The sequence below is a fragment of the Podarcis melisellensis genome, assembly GCF_964234715.1.
Source record: "Podarcis melisellensis genome assembly, chromosome: Z".
NCBI lineage: Eukaryota > Metazoa > Chordata > Lepidosauria > Squamata > Lacertidae > Podarcis > Podarcis melisellensis.
In genome coordinates this window covers 1,445,366-1,467,484 of record NC_138547.1, presented here as the reverse complement: position 1 = coordinate 1,467,484, position 22,119 = coordinate 1,445,366, and the positions used below count along the sequence as shown (strand labels likewise).

Below are 22,119 nucleotides of genomic sequence, written 5' to 3'. Positions count from 1 at the left end.
CAAAAGCAGGAGATAATGGGCCTGGGCTGAATTCACTGCTCTGTGCTTCTCCTCTTGGGACACAGACATAGCAGATGTGATAGAAAAAAATTGTGCCAGAGGAAAAAAAAATAGCTCCGGCTTGTTCCTTTAATGGCATTCACATGCAAAGAGAGGGGAAAGGGAACCTCTCTCTCAGCCATACAGGATTTAAACACAGACATAAAACATTATGCTAACTTAATTCAAACATAATTTTAAAATTCAGACTTTCTCGGTAGCACTAGTAAAAAATTAAATTCAAATTTAATAAATAATAATTAATGCTGCGCTGAAAATACATACACACAATGGAAAGCTGAAAGTTCAGATTCCTTTAGTCCCAGTTTATAGACCAAATTACAGGGAAAGAACCACTGAGATGATTAAATCTATCTATGCGTTTGTCGTCATAGTGTCTTACACTAGTGTCACACACCTTTCCTTTACAAATAAAAAGCAGCTTATAAATACTCTGAATAAATAAAACAGCACCCACAAAATATGCAAGAGTGCTAAATGTACTGAGCAAGCTGATTTTGACATCGTGGTCTTCTTTGGCGATCACTCGTGGCCAAGTAAGATTGTCTTCCAAAAACACAGTTTTAAAAGTGAGTCTGTAAGCAACTGTGGAGGCCAATTCTGGATCCACACACCCTTCCACAGTGGGGACATATGTTTCCGGGCAGGAGTTGATCACAGTGAGGGTTCCTTCCTCTTGGCGCATTTCTCCCTTTCGTCCTGAGTTCAAGTGTCTTCAAAACCCATGACAACTTTGGAGCACTCACAGACCAGAATTTCCCAGCTGTCAGTGTTGATACAACATTTTTTAAGATTTGCCTTGAGAGAGTCTTTGAACCTCTTTTGTTGACCACCACCATTACGCTTCCCATTTTTAAGTTCAGAATAGAGTCAGCTCTTAGGTAACTTTAATTTCAATTGGTCTTCTCCAAGTAGGTAGGAATATCACCTTCAGTATAGGCAGCTATAAATGAGCTGAGAAAAAAGTATGTACTAGGTATCCTTGCATTTCAAAACACAAGCTTTTGTCATTTTGTCTTCTAACTCTGCAATGCAGAGAAAGTTTGGGAACGTTTCCTGCAGGTATTCAAATCCTCCTGGAAACTAGTCTTCAGAAGACTCCCGTTATACCAAGCAATGAGGAATAACGATTCCCAAAAATCATCATTTGGCCTCTCAAGGGCAAGCTCGCTAAATATCACAATAAACTTCACCCTCTTAATCAACAATCCTGCTTCCTTCAGGTGAGAATCCTGCTCCCCACCTCCTCCTCCTCCATGCCACCGTGTGTGTGTGTGTGTGTGTGTTTGTGTGTGTGTGTGTTTATGTGTGTGTGTTAGATGATAGCTATAGATATATAGATGATATAGATATATAGATGATGTAGATATAGATGATAACACTGATCTGCCAAATAAAACCAAATTAATGCAAATCTTTTTTATAAACATCCACAAACAGTTATTTAAGCTTTTGAAAAGTTGGCCTCATTTGAAAGCATGAAAATGGGAGTATGGAGAAAGGAGGATGCGAAGGGCGGCTTAGAGGCTGGCTCCTTGCATAAATATTCAGAAGGAAGATTATAGGATCCGTGTTTGGCTGTCTTAGGTTTCTCCAAAGTCCACATAGAATAGCAAAGAACAAAACTAACGAGAAGGAGAGCAGATGTTAGACAATGCAGCAACCCCCCCTTTCCTCTCTTGCCACGGCCCCCTCCTGCCCGCCTCCCTTGGCTGTACTAAGGCGCTTTCATCCCCCTCCCCCTTTCCCAATATGGTTAGGTCATTCAAGGATTCTCCTATAGACTCTGCATTGTGGTTGAGAGCTATAAGCTGGACCTCTGTCAGCTTTCCAAAAGTTCCCAATAAAAAGGCATTATGCAAATGCTACCTCTCTCCTACAGTCTCTCAGAAAAAGCAGAAAAGGCCTCCAATAGGCAGTCGTTGGAGTATTAGAAGTCCCAGCCTTCATTTCTGTATGGTTGTGTTTGCCTTAGGGCCATGCTGCTTGTTTTGACAGTGGATCCCCCCAGATAGTTGGGATTAGTCGAGCTTGTTTAGATAAACTCGAAAATCAAGGCCTTCTTGAGGTAGATGGCTAGATGTAGCTACCGAGTTTCCAGCTGCTGCCTTCTTTCATCCCCAAACAACTGCAGATCCACAGTAGATATCACAGCCACAGGCTATCTCCCATACATAAGTACAAAATTAAAGGCTGCTAAAAGAAGCCTTTGTAAGTCTTAGTGCTAAAATAAGGAATCTGTACTGTATAGTTTAGACATGTTATTCAAGTGAAACACTGGAGAGCCTTGCAAAGGACACGTTTACTGAAAGAGGAGGAAGCCGACCATCCCTTTGCACAGAAACAGGCAAGGCACACATCTTTTAAACTGATGGCCAACATATTTTTTACCAAATACTTCAAAAATGCAGAGTATCAAAAGAGATCTTGTCAGGAGAATTGTGACGGAGCATGCAAACCTGCCTTATACCAGGGTCAGACTAGCCCTTTACGAACTGGCAGTGGTTCTCGGGCAGAGAAGGGTCTTTCTTGTCACCTGCTAGAGACACCAAGAACTAAACCTTATACCTTCTGCACAAAAAGGGTGTGTGTTACCACAACTTGATTTGCATCTTGGCAACGTTCCACAGCAAATCCTCTAGGCTGATAAGGTGTCAGCCTACACACACTATTTTATGAATTCAACACACAATAAGAAAAAGCTGAACCCACTGAATAGCCCGCTACTCCTCACGAGAACGGGAGCTGCCACTCTATGTATTTGTTTACTTTGCCAGTTTTTTCTTTCTTTCACAACAAAAGAATCCCAATGAAAGATTCCCAAGTGCACGCAGTACATACAAAACCCAGCACAAAGAGAATTGTGGGCTCAGGGAATTACTGTAATGTAAATGCCAAGTAATTGCTAGAGCAGCAAAGAGAAAAAGGAAGCCCACCATCGGGTCAAGGAAGAGTAAATATCTTAATTCTTCCTTTGCCACTCAGGGTAGCTGATTCAATTAGTAAGGAGGACTGAAAGGAGGAGAGCAGCATAACTTGAGGGAACTGACAGGTGGAAGGGAAACAGAGTACACAAACCCATCGTCCACTTGTGGACCCTGCTATCCAAGTCAAAGAGAAAGCAGTAGGCCTGGAGTATCTACCACTGGATTAACAGCCTGGCCTTAGGGAAAATCAAGATTTAGGCAGGAGACTGAAGAGATGGGGGAAATTCTGCCTGCCTACATTCTGCAGCACTTCAGCCTGACAGAACAACAAAGCTATTCAGTGTAGGCTGAATTATCATGGGGCAGGCTATTTGGGCTCCATGCTCTTGGCTTTCATAGAAGTGCCCCAAGTCTCATCTCCAAAAATCTGGCCTGCATGAGCTGGACAAATAGCCAACTTAACCACACCAGAAGAGAAATGAATTAACCATCTTGGAAGTTAATGGTGGAGGTGGTGCGGTATTTATCAACCTAAAACAGAAGAACAATCTCTGCAAAATTGTAATATGTACCACAAGTAACACCACTCTAGGATTTAGAGACTGGCAGGGTAACTTTTCTTTCTTTTTTGAAAAGGACAACATGGAACAGTGCCAACAGGTATACATATACTGGAAGGTCTATTTTTCAATTTGCTTCCAACACTCCAAGCCACTTTAGTGAACCATAGTGAACATTGCAATCCCTCCCATATGGAGAAGTTCATATTCTTCTATTTCTACTATCACCTTAGCACTCTTGCTTAAATTGAAAACGCTCTTGTGCACCACACGTTATTGCAATTACCTTTCAACCAGGGTCTGGAGTTGGTTTGTACAACTAATCAACTAGATTATAGTAACTGTTTTTGTGTACTTCTAAATGTTAAGCTTCCATTGATATTTTTACAGAAAGGCGGGGTGTAGATTTTGATGATGACAATGGCGATGATGATGATGATGATAAATTAACAACACTCATAGAATGCAAAAACTATAACAAACGTCAGAAAAGGACTGTGTTGCATGAGCCTTAAAACAAATGTGTAAAACTGTGATGAACTTAGGTATTAGAGTTCCCCATAAATAAGCATTGTACAAAGTTGAAAGGCAGATTTTGTTCAGGAAAGTTTTGCTAACTGAGAGCAAACCTGTTTCTATATGGATTAGCTTTTATAAAATGCTGGACAAAAACAAACAATATAAGGGCTGTGGCTAAATTTGATTTCTTCTTCAAGCTACAAGGAAAAGGGAAAATTATGCATAATCAGTAACATTTTTACTTACCTTTGTTTTGATTTTTTCCCCCATCTTAATTAATTGAAATTTATTCTGCATGTGCTATGCATAATTTTTTAATTCACCTGTGTGCTGCTCCTTTGGGTTTTATGTTGAAATAGCAATGGCTATCATTACTAGTCCATGGCTGCATGAAACACATCCTGGTAAGCCATGGTTAAAGGTCTGCCATTAACACAGAGATCTCTCCAGCTTCACTCCTCCCTGCTAGTGAGGGGGAGCAAAAACCATTATCCTTGACTTAGTGTTGAATCTGAACCAAGGGTTCTGGCTTGTTTCACTCGAAACAAGCCTTAATTAGTGAGCCAAAACAAATACTGGCTTCAGGTAGCTCAACTGGTTAGAGACTGGTACTGATCATGCCAGGACTGCAGGTTCGATCCTCATGTGGAACAGCTGCATATTCCTGCATTGCAGGGGGCTGGACTTGGTGGTCCGCAGGGTCCCTTCCTACTCCATGATTCTGTTTCTAGAATGGAGTGAAACAAGCAATGATAACTGGTTCAGATGTAACACTAAGCCAAGAATTCTGTTTTGTTTCTCCCACTCACTACTGGGAACAGCAAAGCCAGGGAGATCTGCATGCTCACGGTAAGCCATTGGCCACAGCTAAACAGAAATGATTTTGCCTGGCATGGCACAAGGGTGTCATGCAGGTGTTCCTGTGGAAGGCATTTCTAAATAAATAAATAGAAAATAATATTTATTTATTTTTAAATGCTCAATTAATCACTATCTCAGTAGGTTTAACCTGCAACCCTATACACACTTCCCCGGGGAGTAGATCCTATTGAACTCAATCATGCTTATGTCTGTGTACACATGTATGGGGATCTGCACTGTAATAAATGTTTTAATCCAATAATCCATTAATCGAATCTATTAATCTAATAATCCATTAAAGGCTGCATCTTTGCTAAGTATGCTGATGAGCCCACCAATAAGCAGGCTGATGAGTCAACGTACAACTCCTGGCAAACTGGAACAAATACCTTAGTTATTTTTAATCTGGACTTCTGCTCAGTTTCGTTTTCCCAAGCCGCTTCAAACCTCTAATCTCATTCATCCCAACAACAAATTCTGATACATTTGGTACATAAACACATTATCACAAGAGGGAAACTGAAAAAGAGGGACTGGTCCAAACCTACTGAAGTCTGTCCCTTGTCAAGTATGGCACTTCAATCACCATCCCAGGCAGCCGTGTTTTGCTCACGAACCCTTTCTTGTAAATGATTACATACATAAAACACAATTAAGTTATAGTACTATTTTGATGTGTACTTTACATCAAATCTAGAAAGAATGGCAAAACCAAACTAGACAGGTCAACAAAATTTGTTGCCCAACTTCTCTTTTAAAAAGGCGCTTCTAAAAACACGATGAAAGATCTGCCTTTGACACTACCAGCGCTTTAATTCTAATTAATTTTGGTGGTTATCTATGCAATTATGGCTGGGGGAGGTCTTTGGACATGCATTGTCAGAGAACGTTCTTAGATACTGGTCACATTCTCATGCAATGATAAAACAGAATTTCTGGTTTCCCATGGTTTATACTGAACGAGCAACATACTGGTACATGTTGCTCAATCGCTTTCACTTTGCTCGTCCCCTAGTGTAGCTAAACAAAAAAACAGAAAACAGGAAGTCTTGGCTTCCTGCTATGTCCGAATCAAGGAATGTGGTTTGTTTTTCCTGTACAAGTGATGATCCACTAGCCAGCAATGAACTATGGAATCAATTCCAGAAAGCCACATAAGAATCGCATGTGTTGAACACCACACAATTATTTTTACTGATTCTTTACTCTTGCTGAGAAAGAAACACACATTTTAATTATATCAATAATGTGAATGCAGAAAAGGAGGGTGACTACAGTTCTGTGGCTCATGCTGTGCTCCTAGCAAGGAAAACCAAAACTATAAGGTACATACCATAGCTTCTCCCATACAGATCATATAACAAAATATTAACAGTTATAGCAGTAAAATGTTCACATAAAACATCAGTCTCAAAGCTGCTGGAATAAGTGCAAAGCATATCAAACCCAAGGATAACAAAACACTGTTCTAGGATACAGCTTCTTTTGCCCAAACAACACAATTGCCTCAGCAGACAGAAAGACACACAAACTTCACTGATGTATTGATTTAAGTGTACGTAATTGGACTAAAGAAGAAAGGAAATCCAACCAATTCAACGCAGTGGCACCTGGCCAACCAAAAAACATTCAGACATTCCAGCCTAATTCTTATTTCCGCTTTTAGGAATAGTAAGTGCCCCTCCAACAACTTGTAAGAGAACTACACTTGCAAGATTTCAATGGCGACTATATTTGGCCTCTTCTTGCAAGGTACTCAGGGATTACCTCAATCAAAACGTTGGGCAAAATGGACTTGCATTGTCAAGGAGGGCAGGATCTCTCTTACACACAAAATGTCCAATCAGTGCCAAGCTTTGGTGCCAAGAGGTGGAAAACTGAAAGCTTGTAAAGGATATTCCATTTAGCAAAGACTGGGATGTTTCCTCCTCCCACCAACCTCAAAATGTGAAAATGGTTACACACCACTGTTACCTACTGTCCCAATATTTAATTACCGGTAATTACAGTATTTTTCGCTCTATAAGACGCACCAGATCATAAGACACACCTAGTTTTTGGAGGAGGAAAACAAGAAAAAAAAATTCTGACTCTCAGAAGCCAGAACAGCAAGAGGGATCGCTGCACAGAGAAAGCAGTAATCCCTCTTGCTGTTCTGGCTTCTGGGATAGCTGCGCAGCCTGCATTCGCTCCATAAGACGCACACACATTTACTTTTTAGGAGGGAAAAGTGAGTCTTATAGAGAAAAAATATACGGTAGTCATTAGGCTTTTAATTGCCTACATTTATTTATTTGTTATTTTTATTATTTTATTTATTAGATTTATATACCATCCTTTATCAAAAGATCTCAGGGAAGGTCACAAAAATAAAAACAAAACAATATCTAAAACACAAATAAATAGTTTAAACAGAAACAACTGAAGACATGGCATAACAAAATACACCTGGTGAGCAGGGAGGGGAAGACTGAAGGCGGGGGCGGGGCGTGTGCAGTCGGATGGCTGCTTCTATACACCTTGGAGATACCTAGCAGTCATTTTCCTGTTTCTAAACATGCTTTTAAAGTGTGGGGGGGGTTGTGTTTTTTTGTCTTTTGGGGGGGGCGTTTCGCTTTTGGAGGGATTTTATTGATCTGATATTGTACTCTTTTAATATTGTCTGTGTGCATATATGTAAACCTCACAAAGACCATTCTGGTTTTAAGCTGTATATAAATATATGAAATATATGAATAAGAAAATGCCAGTTCTTAAAGGGACATCTTCTGAAAAAGGTAGACCTTCCAATCTGGTAAAGAGAATTGGCTGGAAGAAAACGCCTTTCTTAAGAATTTCTTCGTTGATCGACAAGATTTTCTTTTTTCAGTAAAACAACAACAACAACAACCCCAAAGTAGCTTATTTGGGAACAAGATCAAATCCAATCAGCATTGCTGAAGAATGAGTTTTAGAAGATGCAACCTTGATTTCTACCAAGTACCGTAGTTTTATTTATCTGTGGTTTCCAGTACAAGAAGGAAAGCTACTGGAGTTTCACCATCAAAAGCTAACTGGGAAAAGAGCAGTATAAAGTTTCTCATTTATCTCCCCTGAATCAGCACTTAAGGGAACCAGGGTTTTTGGTAGTCTGCACAGCAACACACCCTTCCATTTTAGCCCCACCAAATTTATTATAGGTACTTTTTAAAACCTTTAGCTGATTAATTCACTGCTCAATAAAAAAAACAACCTACACATTGCAGAAGGAAATCTGAGAAATCTCCATTTTGCCTTAAATCTCACAAGCTATCAGAAAAAAATATATGCTGGGGAACTGCCAGAAGTGGCCTTTTTTGGCAGCCTTATGGTGATGGTATTATACAGCACTTATTCACCAGCTATTTAAAATTCCTTAATTATGCCAATTACAACTTTAAATCATATTTCTGAATAATTTAATCAGCCTTTTGAGATGCAAAGTACCTTTTCCTGTGTATATCTGAAGCACAACTGTTTGTCTGTGTGTATAAAGCATGCATTTTAGCAGGTCCCACATAGCCTCAAGGCTGTTAATCCTTGCACATGCACTCACACAGCCCCACATGCTCCTCCTACAGTAGATGTCTCAATATCTCAGCTATTGCTGTCAATGGTCACCAGTATTGCATTTGCCTGCTATATGCAGATATGGGACTATACAATTCTACACAGCATGGAGAGGGGGAGCAGAGAGTAGTTATTCCTTCTCAAAATGAAACTTGATTTATCAAATGAAGGTGACTGATATTAAGTTCTGGAGACATTCTAGGAAGCACGGCTTCAAACCCCCCACATGATCAATGTACTGCTGTTATGGAGGCAGCATATTCTGACAACCATCGGAATAGGTCTTTTTAAAAAAAAAATGAGACAAGAAGAGAATAAGGAAAGCAACACGGCAGCCCACTAGGCCTTGGGTCAGAATCTGACTTAAATTCACAAAGGAATGAACCTTAAAAGGGGTTCCTCGAAATCTAAGTGGCAAGTCTAGTACCAGCATTGCTTCTGGAATAGCTATATACTGTATACACACTCTTAAAGGGGGCAGGGAAGAACACCAATGCTTGTTTTCTACACAAAAGCAGGCAGTTCAGACAAAAGGCAAGGGGTCCTTTGGTGTTCCCATTCTAATTTCTCCATCAGTGAGCTGGTGGAAAGATTATAACTATCTAGGATTCCTTCCCTCCTTTTTGGTGGGAATGAGGAAAACAATGGTCCCAGATAAGAAGCAAAAAACATCTATCTCTGCCTGGTATTTATAGAAGATGGCTTGGCAGAGGTTTGGAGTCAGAAAATATGGACAACAGATCAATTGATCAACCGAGAGAAGGAAGTCAAATACATCATCTTGATAGGTGCTACTCCGGAACAGAGATAGTAAATGTGACCCAGCAGGAGGTTTGGGTCCTTTTATAATCAAACAAGTAGTTGTTTTTAAGGTAAGAAAAAACCTAATGTTTCACTCATGCACGGTGATGATAATAGTTGGGCCTTTGGGAGTAGGGGACTAGGACTTGTGCATAATTACCATAATCTGTTCTGAGCCACCAGGATAGGAGGAGAGTAGGGGATAAAATGGGGGGTGGTAACTACATGTAAGAAGTTATGCTGAGATTTAATTAGCTCTGCCTCCAAGAATCACACTCCAAAGCATCTATTTTAAGTTCTGAACTACTTAATGAACCATACCAGCTTCACCCTTGTGATGACTTCGATGAAATGTCAATTGTATAGGCCAACTATGGCTTGGATTGTAGCTTTCAGAGTGAACCATCTCTACACATGCAGGGTGGTGGAGAGGGAGAAAACAGAGGACTTGGTTCTTCGTCACAATACTCAGCATTATGTTGTCCCACTGACATATTGCAATACTAAAGGAGTTACCCAATTTCATCCATTCATGAAGCGGTTTTCTCATCTCCTGAAGGAGCAGGCAGAAACATCAGCTACAAGCCAGGTTCAAGGCCAACAATTCAGTTCTTAGAACTTCATCCTCCCTGCTCCCCACCCTGACTCCTACTTTTACCATAATGAGGATCAAGTACAAGGACTCCTATGATCAAACGAAATTCCAAAAATAATTACGCACACAGCCATGTACTATTTGTTTGACTTTTTTTGCATCGTAAATCTACAGACACAGATGCCCTCAACCTGAATATGACTGGATTACACATACTGAATGATTTATAATTATTCCATATAAAGCACCTAACGATGCATTAGGCACTTTACACAACAGTCCATCTATACATTACAAATAGAGAAATAATGGAGAAACTTTTTATGCAATCAATAACTGCAATAACTGCTGAGCCAAGGCACAACTGAGCTGGGGGTGGATAGAATCCAAAGGGCTTGTCATGCTAATTAGAAGGTGTACAATCAATCCAAACTCTCTTGTGAATAAGCTTCACTGGAATGAACTGTCTGTGCATAGGTCCCATTTAGTCATTCACTCATTCATTCATTCATTTACAACATCTGCATCCTGCTCTCCAGCCAAAAAGGTTCCCAGAGAGGCTTACATAACATTCTAAAGGAGACAGGTAGGTGGGAGATTGTAGGTAGGAGATTCTTCAGTGGGTTGTCCTTCCTGGGTCAAAACCATTTCCACACTTTGCTGTCTGCAATGGCACCCAACTCACCTTCTCCCATGGCAAGGCTGCGTCCAACTCTCTCATGGTAGAGGCAGGCTTCCAGCACACACGGCCGTGAGGCTGCAAGTTTTACACCACGCACATACAACCAACGCATCACAAACGTTCTCCAAATCAGTTTGCAACGTGGTAAGGAAAAGGATATTCCTCTTTAATTTTTTACCATCACCACCACAGCCACATTTCTTACATGGGTTATGGAGCGTGTACAAGAAGGGCTCTTAGTTTCTATATAAAGTGGCCCATATAAAGTTTACGGTTCCCATATAAATGTGTAAGGATTCATTACAGCCACTGTTTCTGTGCCCATGGAAAAGGAGGGGGAATACCTGCAAAGAACACTGAAGTACCCATTCTGAAGGAGCACCTCAGCCTTCATACAACAGTTGATCAAATTATACACAGAATGTCTGTCATCATATGCCTACTAAGCAGATGGAGCATATAAATCAAAGCACACACACACACACACACACACAATGCCCAATAAAAGAATTGCAGAAGAGAGGAGGCCCTAATACTAGAGATTATGCAAAAAACTTACCTAATATAGCAGAATGCCCTAATAATTCCACTTTTACTCCACGTTCATTATGTCATTCACACCAAAATAATAATATTCTTAAACTTTAATCTTGATTAAAACTTTTTTTTAAAGTAGTTTTTGAGTCATTTTAAGTGGCTTAAAAGTCTTCACTCACTGCTACCGGCCATGGTGTACCCATGTGGAGATTACAGTAAAGGCCCAAATGTGCAGTTGACCACAATGCAAGCACTTTTAGGTCTTGCTAATTTCAGTAGGGATAGATTTTAAGCACATGTTAAATCTGACTGGTTCATGTCTATGATTCAGATCAGAGAACCCAAGAGTAAAGCTTTGCTGGTGTTCATCTTCAGGAACAGGTATAATAAATATAGAATCATTAAAACCTCAAATTAAAAGTTATATGGGGGGAATTGAGACAAAAAATAATTTGGTTCTTTAAACACAATTTATTTATTAACCATCCACATTTGTGTTTGCTTGCATTTCCTCACAAAGGAGCCTTTTTTCTAACTGCAGACGTTATTTAGAATTTTCTTTAGGAACAGAGGGGCTGAAAATTATTTTAAACCTTTTATCTGCTTGAGAATCTAAAGTATAGACTTGAAGAATGACAAAACTGTCGCTAAAATTATTTCAGCAATTTAGAACATGTCTTCCAGCATATGGGATATATTATGTAAGATGGTAGAAAGAGACCACAACCCTTGTGATAATTATACACGACTTTCACCCAAGCCAGCGTGCAAAACATCTACACCAAAATTTAGCACACACCTTTTTTAAAAATAAAAAAAGAGGGAGAAGGGCGCTAGCTGAACATGTTTGAAAAACAAGTTATTAATTTTGGACATGCTATAAACAACGGCCAACATGAAAGCATAGTCCTCTAAAATGATTGATTCTATTACCAAAAAATTAGAAGAAATCACTAGTTCTCCCTCGGATGCCCCCTCCTATATGATGCATATGACCTTTGAAAATAAAATCCCAAGGACTGGAATAGGTTTTTTACAGATTTAAGTCACTTTTACTATTGTGGTCTGACCAAGAGGGGTGGGGGAGGACAAGCAGGGGTGTCCACCTTGGTGGGTAATTACAATCAAGATTCCAGCAATGTGGCTAGTCGGCTCATTACTTCCTCCCTTTGTACCAAACCCCTTATTTACATTTCAGATTACATTTTTCATGAAACAGCGAGATCTATCAGAGCTGAGGGGGCTGAAATAATGAGGGAGAAATATTTTAATAAAAATGTGTTGGGGTCCTGCATTTCCGCCCGTGTCGGAAAAGAAAGGAGTTCTTTCTGTAGTGACGGATCATTTATTCTGCCTCTAAATGAGAAGCAAAAAAGAGAGCGAGAGATGAAACTGATGAACTTTTACTGCCCATTTGTCTTTAGCAGACAATTAAGACAGGAGATCAAAACGGATTATCGTGCCATGCAGACAACTGGCCCAACAGTAATACATCTCCAGGACCACAGATTTGTAACCTCCTTTTATCACTCCCCCCTTTCTTCTTATACTCCTTTTTCCTCTCTAAAGGCAATGCTAGCTTTGTGGCTCAAGGGGAGCCAAAAGGCTGTCCATCATTATTCAGCCACAGATGTCAGTCTAACCTCCCTTTTTTCTCAGGTTTCTAAAGCTGGGAGCCACAATAATTTGTGACAGATTCTTTTACTGTTAGGTACAAAGAACACACAGAATAAAACATCCAGCGGCAGCTAGGGCTCTGATCAGATGCGCTGCCTACATGGGAAACACACTGTATGTAAAAACAAGTGCCAAGAATTTAGACTGGGGAAGTGGGGGGGGGGCAGAACTGGGGCTTTTTCGTACTAATGAGAGAATTGCCTTGTGTTGATTTAACTCACAATATTCCTCGCAGATTTGGATTGTCAGCAAGAAACATTTGTGTACAAGTTGCACATGCATCACATAAAAACAAAAGGAACCGTTTTGTTTTTAAAGGTATGCTATAAGGGGGGAAAAACCCACAGTAATTTGATATTTTTTTTCAAAGGCCACCACACCTAAAAACTTCAACTTCATTCCCACCTTTGCTGCAGACCGAGCCTAAATAATAAAAAGAAACCCTGCAGTGCGTTTGCCGTTCAACTTTCCACCCTCTGCTAACGAACAACACATACTTGACACCTTCAAAAATGTGGCATTTAGGTTTGCCACATTTGTTAACTAAATTAAAGAATCCTCATTTTGTTTAGAAATGGCCATCTTCTGCTGCTTCCGAATCGCTTTCACAAGCATTCAGAAACGGTATGCTGACCATAAGTCTTGCTTAGTTTGTTCACACAAGTGCCTGGTGTCACTTCAAGGCTTAAACGCAGTTTACGTTCTTGCAGCCCCTTAAAAAGGCACCAAAAGTAAGGTCGCTGTGAACCTGAAATTAGTGTGTTTAAGGTTGAGAAGTCTGCTACCTTCCCCACCTCCTGAACTGATTGTCCACATTTCTTTTTGTTTGTTTGTTTGTTTAAAGATCTTTTAAAAGCACGAGCTGAATAAAAATATCAGGGAAGTTTCAGCAGCACATTAGCTTTGCATCTTTGGATTTCTGTAGGTTGTACTGCGTTTGTTCAGAGGTGGTTTACAGCATACTAAGATTTCTCTCCTTTTTTGTTGTTGTTTTACAAAAAGGAAAAATATTTTATGTATGAGACAGTCCTGTAATCCATAGATCACAGGCACAAGAGACAGCAACAGCTCCGAGGGACCCTTAATCCGACTACATTTCATATGATAGACTAGCGGCTCTTTCAGCACACATTGTGGCCCAACGCTGCAGAGTGTACTTAGGGAGCTATTTATTAACAGATTATTGGCACGAGATGGCAATGAGGACTTGTGTGTTTACAAAAGGATGCTTTGTTGCACACCTCAACGCTATGGTGCAAGTACGGGGGGGGGGGGCAGGCACTATAAAACTGCAACAAAAAGCACTCAAGCAATATGCTGGGGGGGTGTTATTTTTTTTAAAGAATTATATTAATACTACAGGGGCTCTCCAGGACTGCAGGCATCAGGGGCGACTATTGTCCCGTCCGCTGCACACACCGCTACAAGACAAGGTCTGTTTGCCCTGAGGGGCCCACGCTGGGACGTGCTCAGCAGCAGCACCTTCCACGGAACAGAAACGTTTTTAAATGTGGGAGGGAAGGAAGGAAAAGGATCGGAACCAAACACTCCCGTAAGAAAATGTAACTAAAACCTGATAACGACTATTACGGGAGCCTTTCTGTGCGAACTTCACCACACCCAGCTGAATGGAGATATTTCAGGGTTGTAACAATTAGGAGAATTTGGTCCAGAGATCGATTTTCAACCCAGACTTGCAATGGCTGACACGAAACCCCTTCCCAAAGGGAGAGCTTCCTAGCAAAAACAACTAGAGTGTACTAAGTACACCGATGGAGCAAAAATAAAACTTCCCTCCCTCCCTCCCAACATTACTCTATAACAAGATGCATTTGAAAGAGGAAGAAGCCATCAAGATCAGCAGTAGCTTTCAGTTACCACAGCCATCCACACGGATTTTGCAAAGCAGGTTGTGTTCCCTTTCCCCTCTGCTCTGAGCACTAATTGCAAAATTCCCACGGCATTTTACATGCAGTCCCTCCCTCCCCTTTTTATATTCCATCATTCTGCCAGATTTGATGTGACCATGAAATTTTTAAAAAGTGATGTGATGCCAAGTAAACTCATAAACCCTAAAACAACGAGATGAGGATTCTGTAACTAACAGCAGCCTGAAGCAGCTCCAAGGCAAAGTAAGTTTTTTTTTTAAAGGAGTGAAATTCATGAATTTGCTTTCTCAAAATAGATTCTGAAATTGGGAAAGCCTTATTGAGAACCAAAACCATCTATTCAAGTTTATGCATGCAAGTTTTACATGTTGTGTATACATTTTAAAAAAAAAATATTAAGTTTCTAATCACAATTCCCTTTCCCTTCCCCCCCCCAATGCGTTCTATTTTGTTTTGTGTTTTTTTAGGGGAAAAGAACAGCTATAATACGTTGAACAACCCTGAAATGAATTTTGTCATGTAAAAAATTAATTACGCATTCCAAACCTGGTCACTGTAGTCCTTTGGGAACTGCCTCCGCACCTCAGGATCTGTAAATAATTGACAGATAATATTAATTGGCTTTGGATTAGTGAGCAAGCAGAGAATCACACATTAATATTTGATCAGAAGATGATAGCAGCCCTGGCAGGGGATCCAAGAAGGGCAGCTGAGGCTGAGCCACTGATAAGAGGAAGTAAGGACTCCTCCAGGCGCTCCTTTTACCCTCTTTCCAGAAAGACAAAAAAGAAATTAGAGAGACCTGATGCTACTGTTAACTTTAGGCTGTTATCTAATGCAAAAACCTAACCAGGTGCAAATTGCCAGCTACGTGTGCTGCAAGGGAACAGTGCCCCAATCGTGCTTAGACTCTTTATTTTTAATCAGACACCTCTTTAGTCAACTACAGGACTGGACTTTAAGTGGGGGAAAGGCAACCCATCAGCAGAATTCAGTGGGACCCAATCATAGCTTACTCAAGTGTGTGGGTAGAAGGGAAAGCGGACTATTTAAAAATTGAAGTGGGAGGGATCATCATTGGTAAATACCTAATTAAAGTGGCACTGAACTACTTTAACATTAGGAAGCCCTAGTTTTAAGCCTTCATTATGCCAGTAACATCCCTCACTCCCCAAAAAGCCGCAAGTTCTCCCGCCATCGTTTCCCGGGATAAACATGGTAGTTCAACATAAGAAGCAGTAGTTCTGAACAAGTTCAATTGCACAAAATGGAACAGAAGCAACAAAAAACAAAACCCAGACAGAAATAATTTCTATGACAAACCATCTCAAAACAACTCTGTTGCGGCCATCTGCTTTTCCTAACAGTGTTTCCAGGATTGCCAGGTTCCGTATTATCAGTGTAATTATAATTACAACAATAATAGATTAAAAACTAGATGCCTTGAATTTTGCAAAGGAGTTGTCATTTATTCAGGGAGCCCGTTGTCAGACCAACATTTGGGCACAATTGTGAGCACATTTCGAATTCTTTGGGCTTGCAACGCAGGATGCATTGTTAACCAGATGCTTTCCATTTCTGCAACAAACAAAAAAATGTTTCCACAAGTTTTGATCATTATGGAGGGAGCAGGGATTTGTAAACAATCTTTACTGCTCAATTACTGCTCCCCTCTGACAGAGTTAAGGCTTGTGGGGCAGAGAATAATTTTATGATGTATACATCATATACTTAAAAAAACAAACCCACCGTAGCTCCCTCACAGGCAAAGTTTGTTTTGCTAATAAATTGGTTAATTGGCAGGTTCAATTGTTAGCAGATGCAGAATTTTCACTAAACTATACTTGCTTTCAACAAAGTATTTAAGATGTACAGTCAGGGTACTTAAAAAAGAAAGAAAGAAAGAAAGCTAACTGATGGAAGCTGCTATTAAATTTTCCATGTGGATGCAAGTTTGATCACAGTCCTTCAACTGTGCATTTGGACTTGAGAGGGGGGAGCCTTTGCACAGGGTGGGGAGGAGGGTGATCAAGACATAAAGTAACTTATCCAGAAGATGGCAGAATATTAGACTCACAATCATCAGCTATGAAATAGATTAGCCTTCAATATATTTTTTTTACATATTTTATTTATTTGCTCTTCTGATAACATTCCAAAGCATAAACAAAAACAATACAACAAAGAAAAGTATTTCTTTCCAAAGATTTTAAATAATCAACGACAAAAAATCAGAAAACATTCCTTGACTTCCTATCCTCTCTTTCCATGGTTCCTTTTAACCCCTTTTTTCTTTGTGCTTTCTTAGTTCACCCCATCTATCACCACCACTTTTATATACTTTATTTATTTCTTACTCTGCTGAAAATTTTACCATCCTGCTAGGTAAATTGTCTGCTTATAACACTTTTCCATATATTCTGTAAACAGCACCCAGTCTTCTTTATAACTTTCATTGTTTTGGCTTCTTATTCTAGTGGTCAACCCTGGAGTTGCCTTCAAGATATTTTAACTCAAATCTTCCACTCTACTCTTACAGCTTCCAAAGAAAAAATTAAAAGATTGCAAAATATATGTGTTGTACTGTAGCACTTTCGGTTAACAGTCTGCAGAGAGTAGCATGAGCAAGCTGGTTTCAGAAAAGCATATGGACTATTGAAGGTCCAGTGAAAGTGAAGTATACCCAACCCTACTGAATTCAAAGGGTTCCAGTGGTTTCCAACCTTTTTTCAAAGAGGGCCAGATTTGATGAAGTGAAGGGCCATGAGGGCCAACCAAACTGCCACAGAGGCCGGCGTGCCGGATTAGGCCCCCGAGACAGACTTTGAACATGCCTGGTTTAGGCACACCCAACTTACATACAGTGTGAGTTGTGTGAGTCTACTCTGTGAACCCCCTTTGTCCCTCCATTGAAGTGAATGGAGAAGCCAACTTTGCACTTGTGCACTGATGGACACATAGGAATGCATACAGAACTCCACAATAGGGAATCTTTGCAATACCTCTACTTTTATGAAATGGGACTTGCTCCTATTTCATAGTAACATATCTGTGCTACACATCCATGTGCTACAAAGCATATTCTTCTTCCCAACATTCAGGTAGAGGTTTCTTCTGTAGCTGCCTTACATGGGCAGCCAAAACAACATAAGAAGGGCTCTTGTAAATCAGATTACAGTAAATGTTTTAACTAGTCCAGCATTCTAAACTCACAGTGGTCAACCAACTGCCTCTAGGAAGCCCTGCTACTCAACATCCTTCATGCTGGAGATGCCAGAGGGTGCACCCTGAGTTTCTGGGTGAAAAGCAGGTGCTCTGTCATTCAACGATGGACACTTCCTTTCCCTGCCACTCCCCACTCAATCCAGCACAACCTACCACACAAAGGTCAGTGTGCATCTTGCTCTCCTACTCTTCCTTTAGTCACCAAGTTAGCTACCAGAACCAATGCAACCTCAATAATGAATTGGATATCCTCTTCAAATACTTGGTCTGTACACATCAGAGCTGCTTGGCAACCTTCACTCCATGCAAGCCATGTAGAAGAACAGAAGCCTAAGACCCTGTTCCACAGGACTCCCTTACCTTGAAAATACAACCTAAGTCAGCTTCCAAAGTACAATAATTTTAAAAACCATTCAAAAGAAAAAACTAAAGCTAGCAAGAAGTACATCCAGAACTAACCTAGGCAGTCAAGACTGAACAAGAAAACAAGAGGAGACTGAGAGGAGAGATGATAGCCATCTTCCAATATCTCAAGGGCTGTCACATGGAAGATGGAGCAAACTTGCTTTCTCCTGTTCTGGACTCGAATCAATGGCTTCAAGTTTTAAAGAAAGGAGATTCAGACTCAACATCAGGAAAAGCTTTCTGACAGTAAGGGTTGTTTGACAGTAGAACGGTGTCCCTCAGGAGGTTGTGGACTGTCCTTTCTCAGAGGCTTTTAACCAGAGGTTGGGTGGCCATCTGTCCAGGATGCTTTAGCTGAGATTCCTGCATTGCAGCGGGTTGGACTAGATGGCCCTTGGGACCCCTTCCAACTGCATGATTCTATGATTATATTCCTAACCCTTATGCTTTTTCAAAGGCTTCAGGTAGGTAATATTAGAACGGTTTGCTTGTTTTCCTCTTCCCAGCCCTTTTTTTCTTTTGTGGCATGTGGACAAGGACTGTGCCATTTTTTATTAATTGCGAGCCACCCTAAGGCGTTCATGGCTGAAGAGCAAGATGTAAATACTGGGGGAAAGCAACCAGCAAACATACCCTTTACTTTAACAGTGGTCTTATTAAAGGAAAAGGGAGCTTGTTGTGTTACCCCTCCTAACTCCTGAATAACTTACAGAAATTTTATTTATTGGATTTAAATCCCCTACCCGCCTCTTCCTTCAGGGAGCCCAAGATATGATTCCCACAACCACGTTTTATCCTCACAACAATTCTGTGAGCTAGGTCAGGCTGAAGGAGAACGAAAGGGCTAGTGTCAACTCCCTCATATTTTCAGATTTTCTGGTTTAGTGGGGTTTAGAACCTGGGCGCCTCAAGTCCTACTCTGATACGCTCAGCACCACACTATGCTGACTCTTGGTTCTTGGCCCAGCTCCTAAACCCCTCAAACCGAGGCTTTTACAAACCGAGGAAGAGAGTGGGGAAACTGCCCCTCTCCTCAGAGAGACAGTGTTTGGCAGTAGCCAGAGTGCTGGACCAGGGGCCTGGAAGAAAAGGGTTCAAATCCCTACTCAGCTCACTGGGCCGGTCACTCTCAGTCTGACAGGATTGTTTTGAAGACAAAATGGGTATAGAGAAGCATGTAAGCCGCTTTGAGCTCCCTGGAGGAAAGGAGGGATATAAATGTGCAAAATAACACAAGCGAAAAAACATTTTCCCATTTAAAACCAGGATGATTTGGTACCACCAGCCAGTTTAGGTGAAATTAATAATTCTAAGGTTAACCTATGCACGGTGGCCCTCAAAAGCATGATGATGCAAGAAGCGCAATGTTATGAGGAGCTAGCAAATCAAAATTCGATGAGAGTGTCTCCAAGTAAAACTCTGGGCATTCAACATGTGTGTCTGCATGCAAAAACCCAGGGCTCAATGAAAAAGGTGTTCTAATGAAGGTTTGTATTTAAAACTGATTCATTAATTCTAGACACAAGGTAGCTTCAATGATGCATGGATAAAAGATGATAAGCAGAGCCCCGGTGAATCCTTCTGGGAAGCCCACAAGCAAGCCCACAAGTTTAAATATATTTTAAGTATACTGAATATTCAGAGGGCATTTAAAAAATAACAGTACAGTGGTATGACAGCTTGGATCTCCACAGCAAAGGACCTCATCAAACCAATGCCCAAGTTTTTAATCAGGGCTCTTTCTCTATAACGTTCTCCAACCTGGTGCCTTCCTGATGCTCTGGACTGCATGAGTGTGCTGGCAAGGCTTATGGGAACCTGAGTCCAAAATATCTGGAAGGTACCAGACTAGGGAAAGCTGATCTTCATGAAAGGATATGCTTGCAACTGTGAACTTCTATTTTGTTGTTTAGTCGTGTCTGACTCTTCGTGACCCCCTGGACCAGAGCACGCCAGGCACTCCTGTCTTCCACTGCCTCCCGCAGTTTGCTCAAACTCATGCTGGTAGCTTCGAGAACACTGTCCCACCATCTCGTCCTCCGTTGTCCCCTTCTCCTTGTGCCCTCCATCTTTCCCAACATCATTGTCTTTTCCAGGGAGTCTTCTCTTCTCATGAGATGGCCAAAGTCTTGGAGCCTCAGCTTCAGGATCTGTCCTTCCAGTGAGCACTCAGGGCTGGTTTCCTTCAGAATGGATAGGTTTGTTCTTTTTGCAGTCCATGAGACTCTCAAGAGTCTCCTCCAGCACCAGAATTCAAAAGCATCAATTCTTGAATATATAAATATAAATCTCTGTTTAGACCAAGGATGGGAACCCTGTGGCCCTTCAGATGTCACTGGATTCTTAACTTTCATCAGCCCCATTCAACATTGCCATTGGTCAAGGGTAAAGGGAGCTGTACTCCAACAAGGTCTGGAGAACTGCAGGTTTTCCATCCCTGATGACCAACTCCACGTGATGCTTAAACAATGGTTTGGAAGGCCATTAAAACCAGGATATCTTTCTTGGCTGTTTTTTCTTCTTCCGGGAGAGAAGTACAACCAAATGTTTCTGATGTGTTTTAAATATATCTAAGCTTCATACCACATATATGAATAACTGGGAAAATTTTAAAAAAGGGGGGGGAATTACGGCATTTAGAAATTACCATGGAAAAGCCATAATGAGATCTTTCCAAAATGTGGGGTTTGTACCAATAAAACATTTACAGCTTAGTTAAGAAGGCTGCCTACATTTTAAAACAATTTGTGTCTCCCATTAGAAGCTTTGTTTTCTTATGCTGTAAAACATGAATTAGCTCACTGCCCCAGTGGGAATACAAAAATGTCCCTTCAGTTTCATTCTTTTCTTGGGTGGGTAGTTGGGGAGATAGAATACTTCCTGCATTATAAAAATATGCTGGTTATATAAGCTGGCAGAGGCAAGATCTGGTGGCTGAATTTTGAAATTCAGACTGGCTTCTGTTCTCCTTTTAAATAATCTTTTCTAGTTTTAAATAAAGGAATACTAGCAACCTCTCAGTTATGTGGCCAGTGCTTTGCCTCTTCACTTTGTCCACATGCCGAGTTCCAGTTTTGCATTATACAGTGGTACCTGTGGATATGCACACCCCTGGTTGCATATCCTTCAGGTTACGCACGCAGCAAACCCAGAAGTATTTTTCCAGGTTTCACCCCGCACACATACATAGAACAGGCACCTCCAGTTGCACATTCCTCAGGATCCGACCAGGGCTCTGGAACGGATCCCGTGCACAACTGGAGGTAGCACTGTATATGCAACACAATCCTATGCAAGCTTACTAAGAAGAAAATTTCAGCTTACTTACTTTCCCTGACCCTGCTGTCTTGTGTGTGTCTTTTAGAGTTTATCTATAGGTTTTAAAAGGGTTTATAGCTTACCCTGAACATTCAAAAAAGGATCAAAATTAGATCAGGCTAGTTTGTGTTTGGTATTTCACCTCAAACTGGACTTTTGTTCCTTCATATAACACATTCTGGAGACAGGACGACTGCAAAACAGCATTAAACTGCTTATATAAACTCCTTTTGGAGTAATAGATCTAGTGTGTTCATGACCTAGTGCCTTCCACTATTTATCACATATCCAACTGAGCTTTAATTTGCCAAATGCAGTTAATATATTTGTTAATGCAGGCCATTGTTAATGCCCAGCGGTAGGGAAACATCCTTAACAAAGACCTTAAAGCAGAAATTTGTGGGTTTTTTAATCGCATTCTGCAATTTCATGCCATTTAAGACACTACCTGCCCTTCCCTGCAGCCTCAGTGTTA

At 40.8% G+C, this 22,119-nt stretch overlaps 1 protein-coding gene across 5 annotated transcripts in view; it reads right to left on the bottom strand.

The window, feature by feature from the left end:
• The window catches only part of DENND1A (DENN domain containing 1A), a 267,383-nt gene that overhangs the window by 184,850 nt on the left and 60,414 nt on the right, over positions 1-22,119 (bottom strand). For all 5 annotated transcript variants that reach the window (XM_081896346.1, XM_081896348.1, XM_081896347.1 and 2 more), the window contains exon 3: positions 15,243-15,286. In XM_081896346.1, coding sequence (XP_081752472.1) covers positions 15,243-15,286 — 44 coding nt within the window. The remainder of the gene's footprint in view (positions 1-15,242; positions 15,287-22,119) is intronic.